The 18,497-nt window shown below is 39.1% G+C and overlaps 1 protein-coding gene across 4 annotated transcripts in view; it reads right to left on the bottom strand.

The window, feature by feature from the left end:
- The window catches only part of ZFP1 (ZFP1 zinc finger protein), a 35,328-nt gene extending 17,071 nt beyond the window's left edge, over positions 1 to 18,257 (bottom strand). For 2 of the 4 annotated variants that reach the window (XM_024125043.3, XM_024125045.3), the window contains exon 1: positions 13,977 to 17,187. Coding sequence is in view for 1 of the 4 variants with exons in the window: in XM_007102269.3 (XP_007102331.2) it covers positions 13,977 to 13,991 (15 nt within the window). In the remaining 3 variants the exon portion in view is untranslated. Of the gene's footprint in view, positions 1 to 13,976; positions 17,188 to 17,885 lie in introns of those variants that run through there. The other 2 variants (XM_024125042.3, XM_007102269.3) reach the window with 2 other exon arrangements.
- Positions 18,258 to 18,497: the final 240 nt, after the last annotated feature.

Genomic DNA, 18,497 nt, shown 5'->3' with positions numbered 1-18,497 from the left:
GCCACAGCAGTGAGAGGCCCGCGTACTGCAAAAAAAAAAAAAAAAAAAAAAGGTCCATATTAAAAAAACCAAACAAAAACAAAGTGAAAAAAAATAGATGCAGAAACAGCTTTTGACAAAATTCAACACGCATTTATGATAAAAATCTCTCCAGAAAATGGGCATAGAGGGAACCTACCTCAACATAATAAAGGCCATATATGACAAACCCACAGCTAACATCATTCTCAATGGTGAAAAACTGAAAGCATTTCCTCTAAGATCAGGAACAAGACAAGGATGTCCACTCTTGCCATTATTATTCAACATAGTTTTGGAAGTCCTAGTCCCAGCAATAGGAGAATAAAAAGAAATAAAAGGAATCCACATTGGAAAACAATAAGTAAAACTGTCACTGTTTGCAGATGACATGATACTATACTTAGAAAATCCTAAAAATGCTACCAGAAAACTACTAGAGCTCATCAATGAATCTGGTAAAGTTGCAGGATACAAAATAGATACACAGAAATCTATTGCATTCCTATACACTAAAAACGAAAGATCACAATGAGAAATTCAGGAAACAATTCCATTTACCATCTCATCAAAAAGAATAAAATACCTAGGAATAAACCTACCTGAGGAGCCAAAAGACCTGTATTGAGAAAACTATAAGATACTGATGAAAGAAATCAAAGATGACACAGATGGAGAGATATACCATGGTCTTGGAGTGGAAGAATCAATACTGTCAAAATAACCATACTACATAAAGCAATCTACAGATTCAATGCAATCCTTATCAAATTACCAATGGCATTTTTTCACAGAATAGGAAAAAAATTTTTTTAATTTGTATGGAAACACAAAAGGACCCAGAATAGCCAAAACAATCTGGAGAAAGAAAAACAGAGCTGGAGAAATCAGGCTCCCTGACTTCAGACTATACTACAAAGCTACAGTAATCAAACCAGTATGGTACTGGCACAAAAACAGAAATATAGGTCAGTGCAACAGGATACAATACACAGAGATAAACCCATGCACCTATGGTCAATTAATCTATGACAAAGGAGGCAAAAACATACAAAGGAGAAAAGACAGTCTCTTCAATAAATGGTGCTGTGAAAACTGAACAGCTACACTTAAAAGAATGACATTAGAACATTCTCTAACACCATACACAAAAACAAACTCAAAATGGATTGGAGCGCTAAATGTAAGGCCAGATACCATAAAACTCTTGGAGGAAAACAGGTAGAACACTCTGATATAAATGGCAGCAGTATCTATTTTGATCCACCTCCCAGAGGAATGAAAATAAAACAACAATAAACAAATGGGGCCTAATTAAAGTTAAAAGCTTTTGTACAGCAAAGGAAACCATAAACAAAATAAAAAGGCAACCCACAGAATGGGAGAAAATATTTGCAAACAAAGCAACCAACAAGGGATTAATCTCCAAAATATACAAACAGCTCATGTAGCTCAAGAGCAAAAAAACAACCCAATCAAAGAATGGGCAGAAGATCTAAATAGACATTTTTCCAAAGAAGACATATAAAATGCCAAAAAGCACATGAAAAAAATGCTCAACATTGCTAATTATTAAAGAAATGCAAATCAAATCTACAACGAGGTATCACCTCAGAACAGTCAGAATGGCCATCATCAAAAAATCTACAAACAACAAATGCTGGAGAGTGTGTGGAGAAAAGAGAACCCTCCTACACTGCTGGTGGGAATTTTAAATTGGTACTGCCACTATGGAGAACAGCACAGAGGTTCCTTAAAAAACTAAAAATAGAGCTCCCACATGACCCAGCAATCCCACTCCTTGGCATATATCCAAAGAAAAGCATACTTCGAAAAGATACATGCACCCCAATGTTCACTGCAGCACTATTTACAATAGACAAGACATGGAAGCAACCTAAGTATCCATCAACAGAGGAACTGATAAAGAAGACGTGGTGTGTACACACACACACACACACACACACACACACACACACACACACACAGAGGAATATTACTCAGCCATAAAAAAGAATGAAATAATGCCATTTGAAGCAACATAGATGGATCCAGAGATTATCATACTAAGTGAAGTCAGAGAAAGACAAATATGATATCACACATGTGAAATCTAAAAAAATGACACAAATGAACTTATTTACAAAACAGAAAGACTCACAGACTTAGAAAACAAATTTATGGTTACCAAAGTGGAAAGGTGGGGAGAGGGATAAACTAGGAGGTTGGGATTAACATATACACACTACTCTATAACAGGGGGGCGGAGTTAAGATGGCGGTGTGGGAAGACGCAGAGTTCACATCTCCCTACAACTAGGGCACCTGCCAGACACTGGTGGGGGACCTCAACGCCCAAGGAGACGGGAGGAACGCCCAAGCAAACCAGTAGGGCGTGGAGGGAGGGGGGAGGAGAAGTGGAGGCCAGACAGGACCAGCGCCCCTGAGGGATGGCTGAGAGTTGGGGAGGGGTTCCCGTGCCTGGAAGGACCCTTGGGGGCTCAGAGCAGGGAGGAGTGCGCCCAGCGTTTCCCTTGCCCAATCGACCGGGGAAGTCTTCCCAGATCTCGGGCCAGGTCCTATGCCCTCAGAGGCCCCCTCTGGGCCACGTTGGTCCTAGGGGCAAGGAGGCAGGCCGGGGGAGAACAGGAGAGGCAGGAAGGAGGGGCCCTCCAGGACCAGAGGAGCGGGAGAGGAGCAGAAGGCATTGGCCCCACCCGCTCTGGCCCGGGAAGTCTGCTGAGCTCCCATGCTGGGTCCCCCACCCTCCAAAGCCCCCTCCAGGCCGCGTGGGTCCTGAGGGCATACAAAGGAAGCTGGGGGAGAACGGGAGGTGGGGGGGAAAACCTCTCCCACCTGCGTGGTGGGAGAGGCCCTCCAGGACCAGAGGAGCAGAAGAGTGGAAAGCGTAGACCTGCCCACTCAGGCCCAGGAAGCCTGCTGGGCTCCCAGGTGGGGTCCCCCGCTCTCTGAGACGAGAGGCATGCCTTGGCCCCTCCTGTTCCGTTGAGCTTAAGCTCCACCCCCACCCCCCAACACTGAGGGCCTTTTCCAGCCCTGTAGGTCCTAACTATAGGCCCCGCCCTCCACAGCCAAGGCCTTTTCCACTTTTTTTTTCTTCTCCTCTTTTTTACTATTGTGGTTCTGTTTCACCTTCCAGATGTTGTTACATCTATATTTTAATTTTTATATTCTTTCTAACATATCTATTAGTTTCCTAATCTAAATTTATTTTTTAACTCTTTGTTATTTTCTTTTTTTTCCACCATGCACGGTTTGCGGGATCTTGGTTCGTTAGCTGGGGGCTGGGCCAAAGCTCCTGAGGTGGGAGCTCTGAGTCTGAACCACTGTACTGACAGAGAACGTCAGACCCCAAGGAATATTCATCGAAGTCGCCCGGAGACCATCATATCAGCACCAAGACCCAGCTCTACCCAACAGCCTACAAACTACAGTGTTGGAAGCTTCAGGCCAAACAAGAAGTAAGACAGGAACACAATCCCACCAATCAAAAAAAAAAGAGAGCAAAAAAATATGTCACAGATGAAGCAAGGTAAAAACCTACAAGACGAAATAAATGAAGAGGAAATAGGCAATCTACCTGAAAAAGAAATCAGAGTAATGAAAGTAAAGATGATCCAGAATCTCAGAAATATAATGGAGGCATGGACTGAGAAAATACAAGAAATGTTTAACAAAGATCTAGAAGAACTAAAGAACAAACAAACAGATGAACAACACAATAACTGAAATGAAAACTACACTAGAAGCAATCCATAACAAGATCACATAGCCATTATACACTCTACTGTTTACCTTGTATTTCTCATTTATTCTCAATTCTATGAAAATTTTATATATTTAATTATCACCACTGGTTGTGATGTACCTATCTCTTCATTATGGCTGTTCGAAGTTCAATCTCCAGGTGATCCTTCAGCAAGGCCTGAGGCTTTCTCTGAATTATTAAATGCTAATCACAGTTAAAAAAAAAGGAATCAATAACAGAATAAAAGAGGCAGAAGAAAAAGTAAGTGAGCTGGAAGACAAAATGGTGGGAATAACTGCCAAGGAGCAGAATAAAGAAAAAAGAATGAAAATAACTGAAGACAATCTCAGACATCTGAGGGACAACACTAAATGCATCAACATTCGAATTATAGGGGTCCCAGAAGAATAAAAGAAAAAGAAAGGGTCTGAGAAAATGTTTGAAGAGATTTACAGTGGAAAACTTCCCTAATATAGGAAAGGAAATAGTCACCAAAGTCCAGAAAGCACAGAGAGTCCCATACAGGATAAACCCTAGGAGAACACACCAAGACATGTTAATCAAACTAACAAAATTTAATTAAAAAAAATATTAAAAGCAGCAAGGGGAAAACAAAAAGTAACATACAAAGGAATCCCCATAAGGTTATCAGCTGATTCTTCAGCAGAAACTCTGCAGGCCAGAAGGGAGTGGTAGAATATACTTAAAGTGATGAAAGAAAAAACCTACAACCAAGATTACTCTACGCAGCAAGAATCTCATTCAGATTAGATGGAGATCAAAAGCTTTTCAGACAAGCAAAAGTTAAAGGAATTCAGCACCACCAAACCAGCTTTACAACAAATGCTAAAGAAACTTCTCTAGGTGGGAAACACAAGAGAAGAAAAAGACCCACAAAAACAAACCCAAAACAATTAAGAAAATAGTAATAGGAACATACATATTGATAATAACCTTGAATGTAAATGGACTAAATGCCCCAACCAGGAGACACACACTGGCTGAATACATACAAAAACAAGACCCATATATATGCTGTCTACAAGAGACCCACTTCAGACCTAGGGACACATACAGACTGAAAGTGAAGGGATGGAAAAAATATCCCATGCAAATGGAAATCAAAAGAAAGCTGGAGTAGCAATAGTCGTATCAGATAAAAGAGACAAAGAAGGACAATACATAATAATCAAGAGATCAATCCAAGAAAAAGATATAACAACTATAAATGTTTATGCACCCAACACAGGAGCACCTCAATACATAAGGCAAATGTTAACAACCATGAAAGGGAAAATCGACAGTAACACAATAATAGTAGTGGACTTTAACACCCCGCTTGTAACAATAGATCATCCAAACAGAAAATAAATAAGGAAACACAAGCTTTAAATGACACAACAGATGAGCTAGATTTAACATTCCACCCAAAAGTGGCAGAATACACTTTTTCTCAAGTGCACACGGAACATTCTCCAGGATAGATCACATCTTCGGTCACAAATCAAGCATTGGAAAATTTAAGAAAATTGAAATCGTATCAAGCATCTTTTCTGACCACAATGCTATGAGATTGGAAATCAATTACCAGGAAAAAACTGTAAAAACCACAAATACATGGAGGCTAAACAGTGTGCTACTATATAACCAAGAGATCACTGAAGAAATTAAAGAAAATATTTAAAAATACACAGAAACAAATAACAATGAAAACACGATGACCCAAAACCTATGGGACGCAGCAAAAGCAGTTGTTAAGAAGGAAGTTTATAGCAATTCAGTCTCACCTCAAGAAACAAGAAACATCTCAAATAAATAATCTGACCCTACACTTAAAACAACTAGAGAAAGAAAAACAAAGAAAACCCCAAGTCAGTAGAAGGAAAAAAATCATAAAGATCAGAGCAGAAATTAATGAAACAGAAACACAGAAAACAATAGCAAAGATCAATAAAACTAAAAGCTGGTTCTTTGAGAAGATAAACAAAATTGATAAACCCTTAGCTAGACCCACCAAGAGAAAAAGGGAGAGGATGCAAATCCATAAAATTAGAAATGAAAAAGGAGAAATCACAACTGACACCACAGAAATACAAAGGATTGTAAGAGACTACTACAAACAGCTATATGCCAATAAAATGTACAACCACGAAGAAATGGACAAATTCTTGTAAAGGTACAATTTTCCAAGACTGAACCAGAAAGAATTAGAAAATATAAACAAACCAACCACAAGTAATGAAATTGAAACCATAATTAAAAATCTTCCAACAAACAAAAGTCCAGGACCAGATAGCTTCACAGACGATTTCTATCAAACATTTAGAGAAGAGCTAACACCAATCCTTCTCATACACTTCCAAAAAATTGCAGAGGGAAGAACACTCCCAAATTCATTCTACAAAGCCACCTTTACGCTGATACCAAAACCAGAAAAAGGTATCACACAAAAAAGAAAATTATAGACTAATATCACTGATGAACATAGATGCAAAAATCCTGAAGAAAATACTAGCAAACAAAATCCATATTAAAAGGATCATACACCATGATCAAATGGGATTTATCCCAGGAATGCAAGGATTCTAAAATATACAGAAATCAATCAATATGATACACCATGTTAACAAATTAAGGAATAAAAACCATAGGATCATCTCAATAGATGCAGAAAAAGCTTTTCACAAAATTCAACACCCATTTATAATAAAAACTGTTCAGAAAATGGGCATAGAGCAAACCTACTTCAACATAATAAAGGCCATATATGACAAGCCCACAGCAAACATCATACTCAATGTGAAAAACTGAAAGCATTTCCACTAAGATCAGGAACAAGACTGGATGTCCACTCTCACCACTCTTGTTCAACATAGTTTTGGAAGTCATAGCCATGGCAATCAGAGAAGAAGAAGAAATAAAAGGAATACAAATTGGAAAAGGAAAAGTAAAACTGTCGCTGTTTGCAGATGACATGATACATACACAGAAAATCCTAAAGATGCTACCAGAAAATTACTAGAACTAATCAATGAATTTGGTAAGGATACAAAATTAATGTACAGAAATCTCTGGCATTCCTATACCCTAACATTGAAAAATCAGAAAGAGAAATTAAGGAAACACTCCTATTTACCATAGCAACAAAAAGAATAAAATACCTAGGAATAAACCTACCTAAGGAAGGGAAAGACCTGTACTTTGAAAACTGTAAAACACTCATGAAAGAAACCAAAGACAACATAAACAGATAGAGAAATATACCATGTTCTTGGATTGGAAGAATCAATATTGTGAAAATGACTACACTACCCAAAGCCATCTACAGATTCAATGCAATCCCTACCAAACTACCAATGGCATTCTTCACAGAATTAGAACAAAAAATCTTACAATTCATATGGAAACACAAAAGGCCCCGAATAGCTAAAGCAATCCTGAGAATGAAAAATGGAGCTGGAGGAATCAGGCACCCCGACTTCAAACTATACTACAAAGCTATAGTAATCAAGACAGTATGGTACTGGCACAAAAAGAGAAATATAAATCAATGGTACAGGATAGAATGCCCAGCGATAAACCCACTCACATATAGTCACCTAATTTATGACAAAGGAGGCAAAAACATACAATGGAGAAGACAGCCTCTTCAATAAGTGGTGCTGGGAAAACTGGACAGCTACATGTAAAAGAATGAAATCAGAACACTCCCTAACACCACACACAAAAATAAACTCCAAATGGATTAAAGACCTAAATGTAAGACCAGACACTATAAAACTCTTAGAGAAAAACATAGGAAAAACACTTTTTGACATAAACCACAGCAAGATCTTTTTTGACCCACCTTCTGGAGTAATAAAAATAAAATCAAAAATAAACAAATGAGGCCTAATTAAACAGAAAACCTTTTGCACAGCAAAGGAAACCACAAACAAGATGAAAGACAACCCTCAGAATGGGAGAAAATATCTGCAAGTGAAACAACAGAGGATTAATCTCTAAAATATACAAACCGCTCATGGAGCTCAATATCAAAAAAACAAACAACCCAATTTAAAAAGGGGCGGAAGACCTAAACAGACATTTCACCAAAGAAGACATAGAGATGGCCAAGAGGCACATGAAAAGATGGTCAACATCACTAATTATTAGAGAAATGCAATTAAAACTACAATGAGGTATATCACCTCACACCAGTCAGAATGGCCATTATCAAAAAATCTAGACACAATAAATGCTGGAAAGGGTGTGGTGAAAAGGGAACCCTGCTGCACTGTTCGTGAGAATGTAAACTGATACAACTACTGGGGAGAACAGTATGGAGGTTCCTTAAAAAACTAAAAATCGAACTACCATATGACCCAGCTATCGCACTACTGGGTATATACCCTGAGAAAACCATAATTCAAAAAGAGACATGTACCACAATGTTTACTGCAGCACTATTTACATTAGCCAGGACATAGAAGCAACCTAAATGTCCATCAACAGATGAATGGATAAAGAAGATGTGGCACATATATACAATGGAATATTACTCAGCCATAAAAAGAAACGAAATTGAGTTACTTGCAGTGAGGTGGACAGACCTAGAGTCTGTCATACAGAGTGAAGTAAGTCAGAAAGAGAAAAACAAATACCATACGCTAACGCATATATGTGGAATCTAAAAAAAAAAATGGTACTGATGAACCTAGTGGCGGGGCAGGAATAAACATAGACACAGAGAATGGCGTTGAGGACATGGGGAGGGGAGAGGGAAGCTAGTGCAAAATGAGAACAGCATCAACATATATACACTACCAGATGTGAAACAGATAGCTACTGGGAAGCAGCCGCATAGCACAGGGAGATCAGTTCGGTGCTATGTGATGACCTAGAGGGGTGGGATAGGGAGGGTGGGAGGGAGGCTCAAGAGGGAGGGGATATGGGGACATATGTATGCATATGGCTCATGAACTTTGTTGTACAACAGAAACACAGTATTGTGAAGCAATTATACTCCAATAAAGATGTATTTTCAAAAAGTAAACGAAATAAAATCAAGTAGATAATCAGGGACTTCCCTGGTGGTCCAGTGGGTAAGACTCCGTGCTCCCAATGCAGGGGGCCTGGGTTCGATCCCTGGTCGGGGAACTAGATCCCACATGCATGCTGCAACTAAGAAGTCTGCATGCCGCAACTAAAGATCCTGTGTGCTGCAACGAAGATCCTGCATGCCGCAACTAAGACCTGGCGCAACCAGAATAAATAAATAAATAAATAGATAGATAAATAAATAAATATATTTTTTTAAAAAGATAATCAACAAGGATCTACTGTATAGCACAGGGTACTCTAATAACCTATATGGGAATAGAATCTGAAAAAGAATAGTATATGTATGTTTAACTAAATCACTTTGCTGTACACCTGAAAGTAACACAACATTGTAAGTCAAATATACTCCAATATAAAATAAAAATTTTAAAAAAAAGTAGGTATGGCTATATTTAAATCAGACAAGGGGTATATGACCAGAGATAAAAAGGGACATCCCAAAATGATAGAACAGTAAATCCATCTGGAAGATAGAAAAATCTTAAGTGTGCATACACTCAATAAATGTACATGAGCTCAATACAGCTTCAAATTACATCAAGCAAAAACTGACAGAACTAAAGTGAAGAATGGACAAATCCACATTCATATTATCTATCAACCAAGTATCAGATCAGAATGAAGACATTTTCAGAAAAGCGAAGTTTAAAAAAAAATATTTCTCACATACCCTTTCTCAGGAAGCTACTGAAGAATTTACTCCAATAAAATAGTTAATTCAAAAAAGACAAAGACAGGGGAAAAGGCAAACAAAAGATCAATAGGAAAGGTGAAGGAAATCCCTAGGAGGAGTTTGAAGGATATTGCAGAATGGTAGTGATTCTCCATCAACACTAAATTGTTTGTCATACAGATTGGAATAGTGTGATTCAAAAGCACGTATTTTGAGGGCTGTCATAAGATGCCTAATGACATTGTATCACCTTGTTAACCTGAGGGCAGGATACCTTGGTGATCCTGGCCCAGCTTCTTATCTGTTGGGGTTGGTTTAACTTTGGTTTGGCTTCTCTTGAACAAGTCCTGATGACATCTATCTCTCCCCTCCACACCAGGCTGCCCTGGATCACATGAGGACACTCATTTCATCTCACAGAAGTACTCTGCTGTGATCTACTCCTGAGAGTTGGCAGTTGACTAGTGAGCTAAGAAGCAGAGAACACTGAGCAGCCCACTCACTCTAATTATATTCTTGTCAGACATTCAATACCTGATTCACACTCTGACCCTGCCAGATGGTCCAACCATGTGAGCCCTATGTTTTCCTATGTTTTTCATGACCTTGCCAATGACTTCTCCAAATGAGATTTTTGTAAACTCTCAGAAAAACTGAAGCCAGACTATGACTCAGAGACTCTATTCAGCTCATCTCCTAGGAGCCTTTATCCAATAGTAGCAGAATTTCTACACACAATTAGATTTGTGCTTGCTTGATAAGTTTTGCCACATTGCTCCCCAGTAAGTCTGTACCATTGTTTACTAGCACAAACAATGCATGAGTGGTTTCACCTCTCTATAGCTAACACTGGCCAATATATCTTGAAAAAACAATGATAAAAATCTTAAGTCTTGATAAAGGAAACATGGGTACACAAAAGGACATCTTTTAGACTGTATACATCTAGAAAAAGAAAGAAAAAACTCCACCAATCAGACAAAAAATTATGAAATATAAATCGCAGCTATAGTTTTTCACAACTGAATTTTGTATTGATTAGGGATATATACATACTTGGTAAAATCTTTGAGGAAAGCAAGGGAATAAATAACAAAAAATGTCAAGATAGTGGCTACCTACTAGCAGGATTCAATCCGAGAATGTATCATAAAGAACAGACAGGGACTTCCCTGGTGGTGCAGTGGTTAAGACTCCACGCTCCCAATATGCAGGGGGCCCGGGTTCGATCCCTGGTCAGGGAACTAAATCCCACATGCATGCCACAACTAAGAGTTTGCATGCCGCAACTAAGGAGCCCACCTGCTACAACTAAGGAGCCCGCAACTAAGACCCAGCACAACCAAATAAATATTTTAAAAAAAGAACAGATAATGTTCTATTTCTTAATGTGAGTGCCCATTTATTATTCTTTAATGTATACATATTTTTATACATGTTATAACATGTGTAAAGAGTATTATAATGCTTTATACACTCATCTGTATACATATTACATTACACAATAAAAAAATCAGAAAAAAATGAGGAAACTCTATGCTGTGATATGGAAAGACTTCAAAAATATATTATTGAGTGATAAAAACACACATAATCTAGAGAATGAAAACACAAAGACATCTTTGCAACACACATACCTGATAAAGGACTGATATCCAAAATATATAAAGAACTCTCAAAACTCAACAATATGAAAACAAACAACCTGATTTTAAAATGGCTCAAAGTGCAGCCAGTATGGAAAACAGTATGGAGGTCCCTCAGAAAACTAAAAATAGAATTACCATATGATCCAGCAATCCCACTCCTGGGCATATATCACCAGAAAAAACTATTATAAAAAAAGATACATGCACCCCTATGTTCATAGCAGCACTATTCACAATAGCCAAGACATGGAAGCAAACTAAATGTCCACTGACAGAGGAATGGATAGAGATATGGTACATATATACAATGGAATACTATTCAGCCATAAAAATGAACGAAAAAATGCCATTTGCAGCAACATGGATGGACCTAGAGATTATCATACTAAGTGAAATAACTCAGACAGAAAAAGACAAGTATCATATGATATCACTTATATGTGAAATCTAAGATATGACACAAATGAACCTTTCTGTGAAACAGAAACAGAATCACGGGTTGGGGGAGAGATGGAGTGGGAGGTTGGGGTTAGCAGATGTAAGCTATTATATAAACAGCAAGGTCCTACTGTACAGCACAGGAAACTATATTCAATATCCTATGATAAACCATAATGGAAAAGAATATTTTAAAAAAACAATGTATATATAACTGAATTACTTTGCTGTACAGCAGAAATTAACACAATATTGTAAATCAACTATACTTCAATAAAATAAATTTTTAAAAAGGGCCAAAGACCTTAACAAACACCTCACTAAAGAAGATATACAGGTGGCAAATAAACACATGTAAAGATACTCAACATCATGTCACATCATCAGAGAATTATAAATTACAACAACAATAAAACATTGTTAAATGCCTATTAAAGTGGCCAAAGTTCAGGACTTCCCTGGTGGTCCAGTGGGTAAGACTCCACGCTCACAATGCAGGGGGCCCAGGTTTGATCCCCAGTTGGGGAACTAGATCCTGCATGCATGCCACAACTAAGAAGCCCACACGTCACAACTAAGACCCAGTGCAGCCTAAATAAATAAATAATAAATAAATGAATATAAAATAATTTTTTATTAAAAAGTGGCCAAAGTTCACAACACTGACAACACCAAATGCTGACAAGGATGTGGAGCAACAGGAACTCTTACTCACTGCTGGTGGGAATGCAAATGTTACAGCTACTCTGGAAGACAGCCTGGCAGTTTCTCACAAAACTACACATATTCTTGTTGTACACACTGGCAATTGTGTTCCTTAACATTTACCCAAATGATTAACTTATATCCACACAAAACACTGCACAGAGATGTTCACAGCAGCTTAATTCATAACTGTCAAAACCTGGCAGCAACCAAGATGTCCTTCAATTGCTGAATAGATAAATAAATGGTAGTACATCCAGACAATGGAATATTATTCAGTGATAAAAAGAAATGAGCTATCAAGCCATGAAAACACATGGAGGAACTTTAAATGCATATTACTAAGTGAAAGAAACCAATTTGAAAAGGCTACATACTGACTGATTCCAACTGTATAATGTTCTAGAAAAGGCAAAACTAGGGGGACAGTAAAAAAAAAAAAAAAAAAAAAAAAAAAAAAAAACCAGTGGTTTCCAGGTGCTCAAGGAAAGTGGGGGAGGGATGAATAGATGGAACACAGGGGATTTTGTGGGCAGTGAAACTATTCTGTAAGATACGATAATGGTGGGTACACGTCATTATGTATTTGTCAAAACGCACAGAATGCACAACACCAAAAGCAAATCCTAACGTAAACTATGGACTTCACTTAAAGTATCAATATTGGCTCATCAACTGTAACAGGTATACCACATTAATGCAAGATGTTAGTAACAGGGGAAACTGTGCAGAGGGAGAAAAGGAGTATATGGGAACTCTGTACTTTTCACTTAAATTTTCCGTAAGCCCAAAACTGCTCTAAAAAATTAAGTCTATTCATTAAAAGTAAAACAAGGGCTTCCCTGGTGGCGCAGTGGTTGAGAGTCCGCCTGCCAATGCAGGGGACGCGGGTTCGTGCCCCAGTCCGGGAAGATCCCACACGCCGCGGAGCGGCTGGGCCCGTGAGCCGTGGCCGCTGAGCCTGCGCGTCCGGAGCCTGTGCTCCGCAACGGGAGAGACCACAACAGTGAGAGGCCCGCGTACCGCAAAAAAAACCCCACAAAAACAAAAACAAAAAAAAAAAAGGAAAACAAAACACATATAAAGAGAGCAGTATGATTAATATGCTATCTTATAATAACCTGTACTTATACTTGTGTAAATATGTACAAATATATTCTGCAATGCCATTCAAGAAAGTAATGACAATGGAACTCATGGAAGTTAGAGAGAGAATTTAAATACACATCCAGATATTTAGTGAGTTCTCTAGCATCATGCTAATCTGCCCAGAAAAATAAAATACACACTATAGTACCCTGAAGAATGCTATATGAAATAACCAGAGACAAAATAATAACCTGTTTAATTTTTTTTTTCTGGGGATGCTGTTCAAAACACCATCTATATGAAGGTCCATAAAATTTATACAGACATAATACTAGAGAACCAAGGAAATGGCATTCAAAATCAATGCAAGACACTTAAGTAACTTGACTTACTTTTTGGCTGCTGGTATTGATTATTCTTACTATGTTTTCCTGAGTTTTACTCATTTATACCTTTCTATTTCATTTTCTAGATCCTTATAAACCTCCTCAAATGCACAGAAAAATAAAATTGGTAATAAACAAACAACTCACCTGGGATTTGTTCATTTTCTGTAGCTTTTGGATAAAGGCAGAGAACTATGAAGGCAGAACTGAAATAGAGGAAAAAGAAACGTATTGTTATTAAAGATCTGACCTGCCTCAGAACTTCTAGAATGACTTGTTTGGAAATCCTTACACATCACCTGAGAAAATACCACGTCCTGAGCTAGTCCTTTTGCCTGTTCAGAAGTGGCAAAAAGGATCATGCTGGCAGCACTCACTTTCAATCAAGCATTATGAAATATCCGAAAAGGTAAGAATAAGACAACCCACTATCAACTGACAAAAGTCAAAAGAAACCATAACTGATTAAATTATCGGACAGGGAATTTAAAACTATGATTCATATATTAAAGCTTTAAAGGAAAAGATTTACAAAATGAATGAACAGAGAATTTCAAGAGATGGAAACTTCAAGAAAAAAATGGAAATGCTAAGAAAAGCACAGTAACAGAGTTGAAAGAATACCTTCAATAGGTATTACAACAGAGTTGAGGAAATTTTCAGTAAATCTGAAGACAGATCAAAAGAAATTACCCAAACTGAGACACAAAGAGAAAGCAAAGGGGGAAAAAAAAGGACAGAGAATCCAAGGGCTGTAGTGCAATATCAAATGGCCTAACAAAAATGTATTGGGATCCCAGGGACTTTCCTGGTGGTCCAGTAGTAAAGAATCTGCCTCCCAATGCAGGGAACGCGGGTTCGATCCCTGGTTGGGGAGCTAAGATCCCACATGCCACAGGGCAATTAAGCCCTTGCACCACAACTACTGAGCTCACGAGCCTCAACTAGAGAGCCCGTGTGCCACAAACTACACAGCCCACGCACCACAACTAGAGAGAGAAAAACCCGCATGCCACAGCTAGAGAGAAGCCCATGTGCTGCAACGAAGTGCCGACGTGCTGCAACAAAAGATCCTGCGTGCTGCAACTAAGACCTGACGTAGCCAAAAATAAATAAAATAAAATAAATAAATAATAAATCTTTTTAAAAATGTATTGGGATCCCAAAAGAAGAGAAAATGGGACAGAAGAAGTATTGAAGACAATGACCAAGGATTTTCCAAAAATACTGAATGATATCAAAGCACAGATCCAAGAAACTCAGATAATTTATCCAAAAAGGATAAATATCAAAAAACAAAATAAAATGGACACACCTGGACATATCATATTCAAACCAATGGAAACCTAAGTTAGAGAGAAATTCTTGAAAGCAGCCAGAAAAAAACCCTGACACGTTACATACAGACATACCTCATTTTATTGCTCGTCACAGATTGCTTTTTTTTTTAAACAAATTGAAGGTTTGTGGTAACTTTGCATTGTCAGATGATGGTCAGCATATTTTAATAATAAAGTACTTTTAAATTAAGGTATGCACATTGTTTTTTAGACATAATGATATTGCACACTTAATAGACTGCAGTATAAGGTAAACATGACTTTTATATGCACTGAGAAACCAAAATATTCATGTGACTTGCTTTATTGCAGTGATCTGGAACTGAATTAAAGAATCACAGAGAATTTCTCATCAGAAACTATACAAGCTGGAAGACAATGTAGTGACATCTTTAAAGTGTTTTAAAAAAGAAAAGAAAAAAAAAAAGAAAAAACTACCAATCCAGTATTCTATACCCAGCAAATACATCTTTCAAAAAATAAAAGTGAAAATCAAAACCTTTTCAAACAAACAAAAACAGAAAATTCATTACCAGTAGACCTGTACTACAAGAAATATTTAAAGAAGTTCTTCAGGTAGAAGGAATATAACAGACAGAAATGTGGATCTACACAAAGAAATAAAGATCTCTGGGAATGGTTAAAATGAAGAGAAATATAAAAGACATTTTTTTCTTACTTTTTATCAATCTAAAAGATACTTGACTGTCTAAAGCAAAAAGAGTAGAAAAGTTTTGTGAACTTAGAGCATATGTAAAATATATGACAATAATAGCACATAGATGAGATGATGAAATTGTTGATGGCAGTATATTGTTTTAAGGAACTTACATTACACACAAAGCAGTAGACTATATTTAAAGGTTCACTGTGATTCACACAAGAAGTTTATTTAAACCTTAGGGCAACCACAAAAAAATTTAAAGAGGTATAAACAATAACCAAATAGTGGAGAAAAATATGGAATCATGAAAAACTACCACTAAATCCAAAAGCAGTCAGAAAAAGAGGAAAATAGGAACAAAGACCAGATGGGCCAAGTAGAAAAATACTAGCAAGATGGTAGATTTTAACCCAACCATGTCAATAATTCATTGTACAAACACACCAACTAAACGACAAAGGTTGCCAAACTGGATAAAAAAGACCAAACCATGTGCTGTCTAAAAGCAATGTGTTTGGGACTTCCCTGGTGGCACGGTAGTTAAGAATCTGCCTGCCAATGCAGGGGACACGGGTTCGATCCCTGGTCCAGGAAGATCCCACACGCCGCAGAGCAACTGGGCCTGTGTGCCACAATTGCTGAGCCTGCGCTCTAGAGCCCATGTGCCACAGCTGCTGAGGCCCACGCGCCTGGAGCCAGTCTCTGCAACAAGGGGGGCCACTGCAATGAGAGGCCTGTGCACCGCAACGAAGAGTAGCCCCCGCTCACGGCAACCCAGCGATGAAGACCCAACGCAGCCAAAAAAAAAAAAAAACAAAAACCAATGTCAAGGATAATCGAGATGTTACTACAGACATTAAAAAGTTATTCTTTCACAATAAAAATTGATAAACATTAGCTACGTTAATTAAGGAGAAAAAGGAGCAATCCCAAATACACAAAATAAGAAAAGTGCGAAATATCAACAAACTCAAGAGAAAAAAGATGAAATAATGGAAAAAAATTCCATCTTCAATAGCAGTAAATTACTAAATAAGAATAAAGTTAATAAAAATGCAAATATTTTATGAAAAAACTTATAAAGTGCTGGCAAGGGGGAAAAATGAAAGAGGAACAAATGGGAAGGCCTACAGTAAGATCCTACATCATAAAGGTGTCCATTCCCCCTAATTAAATGTAATCATTAACTGGATCATAATAAAAGTACCAACAGATTTCTTTAAAATATAACTTATTCTAAAGTACCAGTGGGAATCATTAGTAAAACCTGTATAATCTCAAAGTGGTGAAGGCTTTTCGGTGTCATAAAAAGGAAGAGCAGTAAATTCAACCATAAAGAAATTCAAAACGCCTCCATGGCAAAACCCACCAATGAGCAAAATTAAAAGGCAAATGAAAAAATACTTCCCATTCATATGACAAAATACCAGCTGGCTGTGTGACCTTGGGTAAATCACTTCACCAGAGCCTTCACTTTTCCTTCGGTTGAAACTGAGGAACTAAGCGAAGACACAGGGTAGGTGTGAGGATTGGGTGAACACTTCAGCTGAAAAGGCTCTTGCAAAGAGGTCACAGGTCTTACTCATTCAGCAATTTGCGCATCAGGAAACTTGCGAAACCTTTCAAGCCTCCCTCCACCCCGCGAGGCCCCGGGCAGCCGCACGCGGCATCCGGGCGCTGCCAGGTGCGCCCGGCCCCGCCCCCAGCCTCGCCCTGCGCCCGCCCGCCCGCCGGGTTTCAGGACCTGCTCCTGCGCGGCCGGAGACCTTCGCGGCGGGTCGGAGGCGCTTTGCCTGACAAAGGGAGGAAGGCTGGCCCTCGCCGCCGCCCTCCCCTTCGGCCGTTCCCGCCCCCGCACGTCCGGCCAGGCGGGCCCCGCTGGTCCGGCGCCGAGGAGAGAGCCGGGCCGCCCCGGACACCATCCCGAGGGTCGCCGCCGCCTGCGAGTCACCGAAGTTTGGGCTTCCACCCCACGCGGGCACGAGCCCATCCCTCATCTCCTTCCCCTCGGCCCCCAGACTCCGCGGAGCTGCCTAGCAGGCCCCCTCATACCTGGAGGGGCACAGCCTCCGCTCGTGGCTCAGTGCCAGGCCGGGTCACGGCGCGGGGCGGCTAAAACGCGTGGAGACCAGAGCCCTGTCACCCACTCGCGGCGGGAGGTGGGGGAAGGGCGGCCACCGGCGCGCTCGCAGCATTGCACATGCGCAGATGCAGGGGCTGCTCGCCGTCCCAGGGTCCTCCGAGGGGTGGTCCATCGAACTTCGGGACTACATTTCCCATAAGCCTGCAGGGCCTCACCGTAGGGACTCTCAGGAAAGTCTTCACCTTGTTTAGCCGGTCGGGTGAGCTCTGACCAAGATAATCCCTTGGCCTGGACTTCACTTCCACCAGAGCGGTTTATGAGTTACAACCACTACCTACCCCAAAATACAAATCCTGGCTTTTAAAGATTACACAGGTAATCTGTGGTAACAGCATTTAAATTAGAAAATATGTATAAAATAAAGCAAATATTACCCATAATCTCACTTTTCAAAGATAACTGTATGTAACATTAAGTTCACACCTTTCTGATATTTTTAAATAATAAAATCGGCCATAAAGATACCATGTGCTGCAACTTTTTTTTTTTTAAGTTTTAGGTTTACAGTAAAATATGAGGAG

Source organism: Physeter macrocephalus, chromosome 17, assembly GCF_002837175.3.
Source record: "Physeter macrocephalus isolate SW-GA chromosome 17, ASM283717v5, whole genome shotgun sequence".
Classification (NCBI taxonomy): domain Eukaryota; kingdom Metazoa; phylum Chordata; class Mammalia; order Artiodactyla; family Physeteridae; genus Physeter; species Physeter macrocephalus.
The sequence above is the reverse complement of the archived record's forward strand: the minus strand, read 5'-3'. Positions and strand labels throughout refer to the sequence as shown.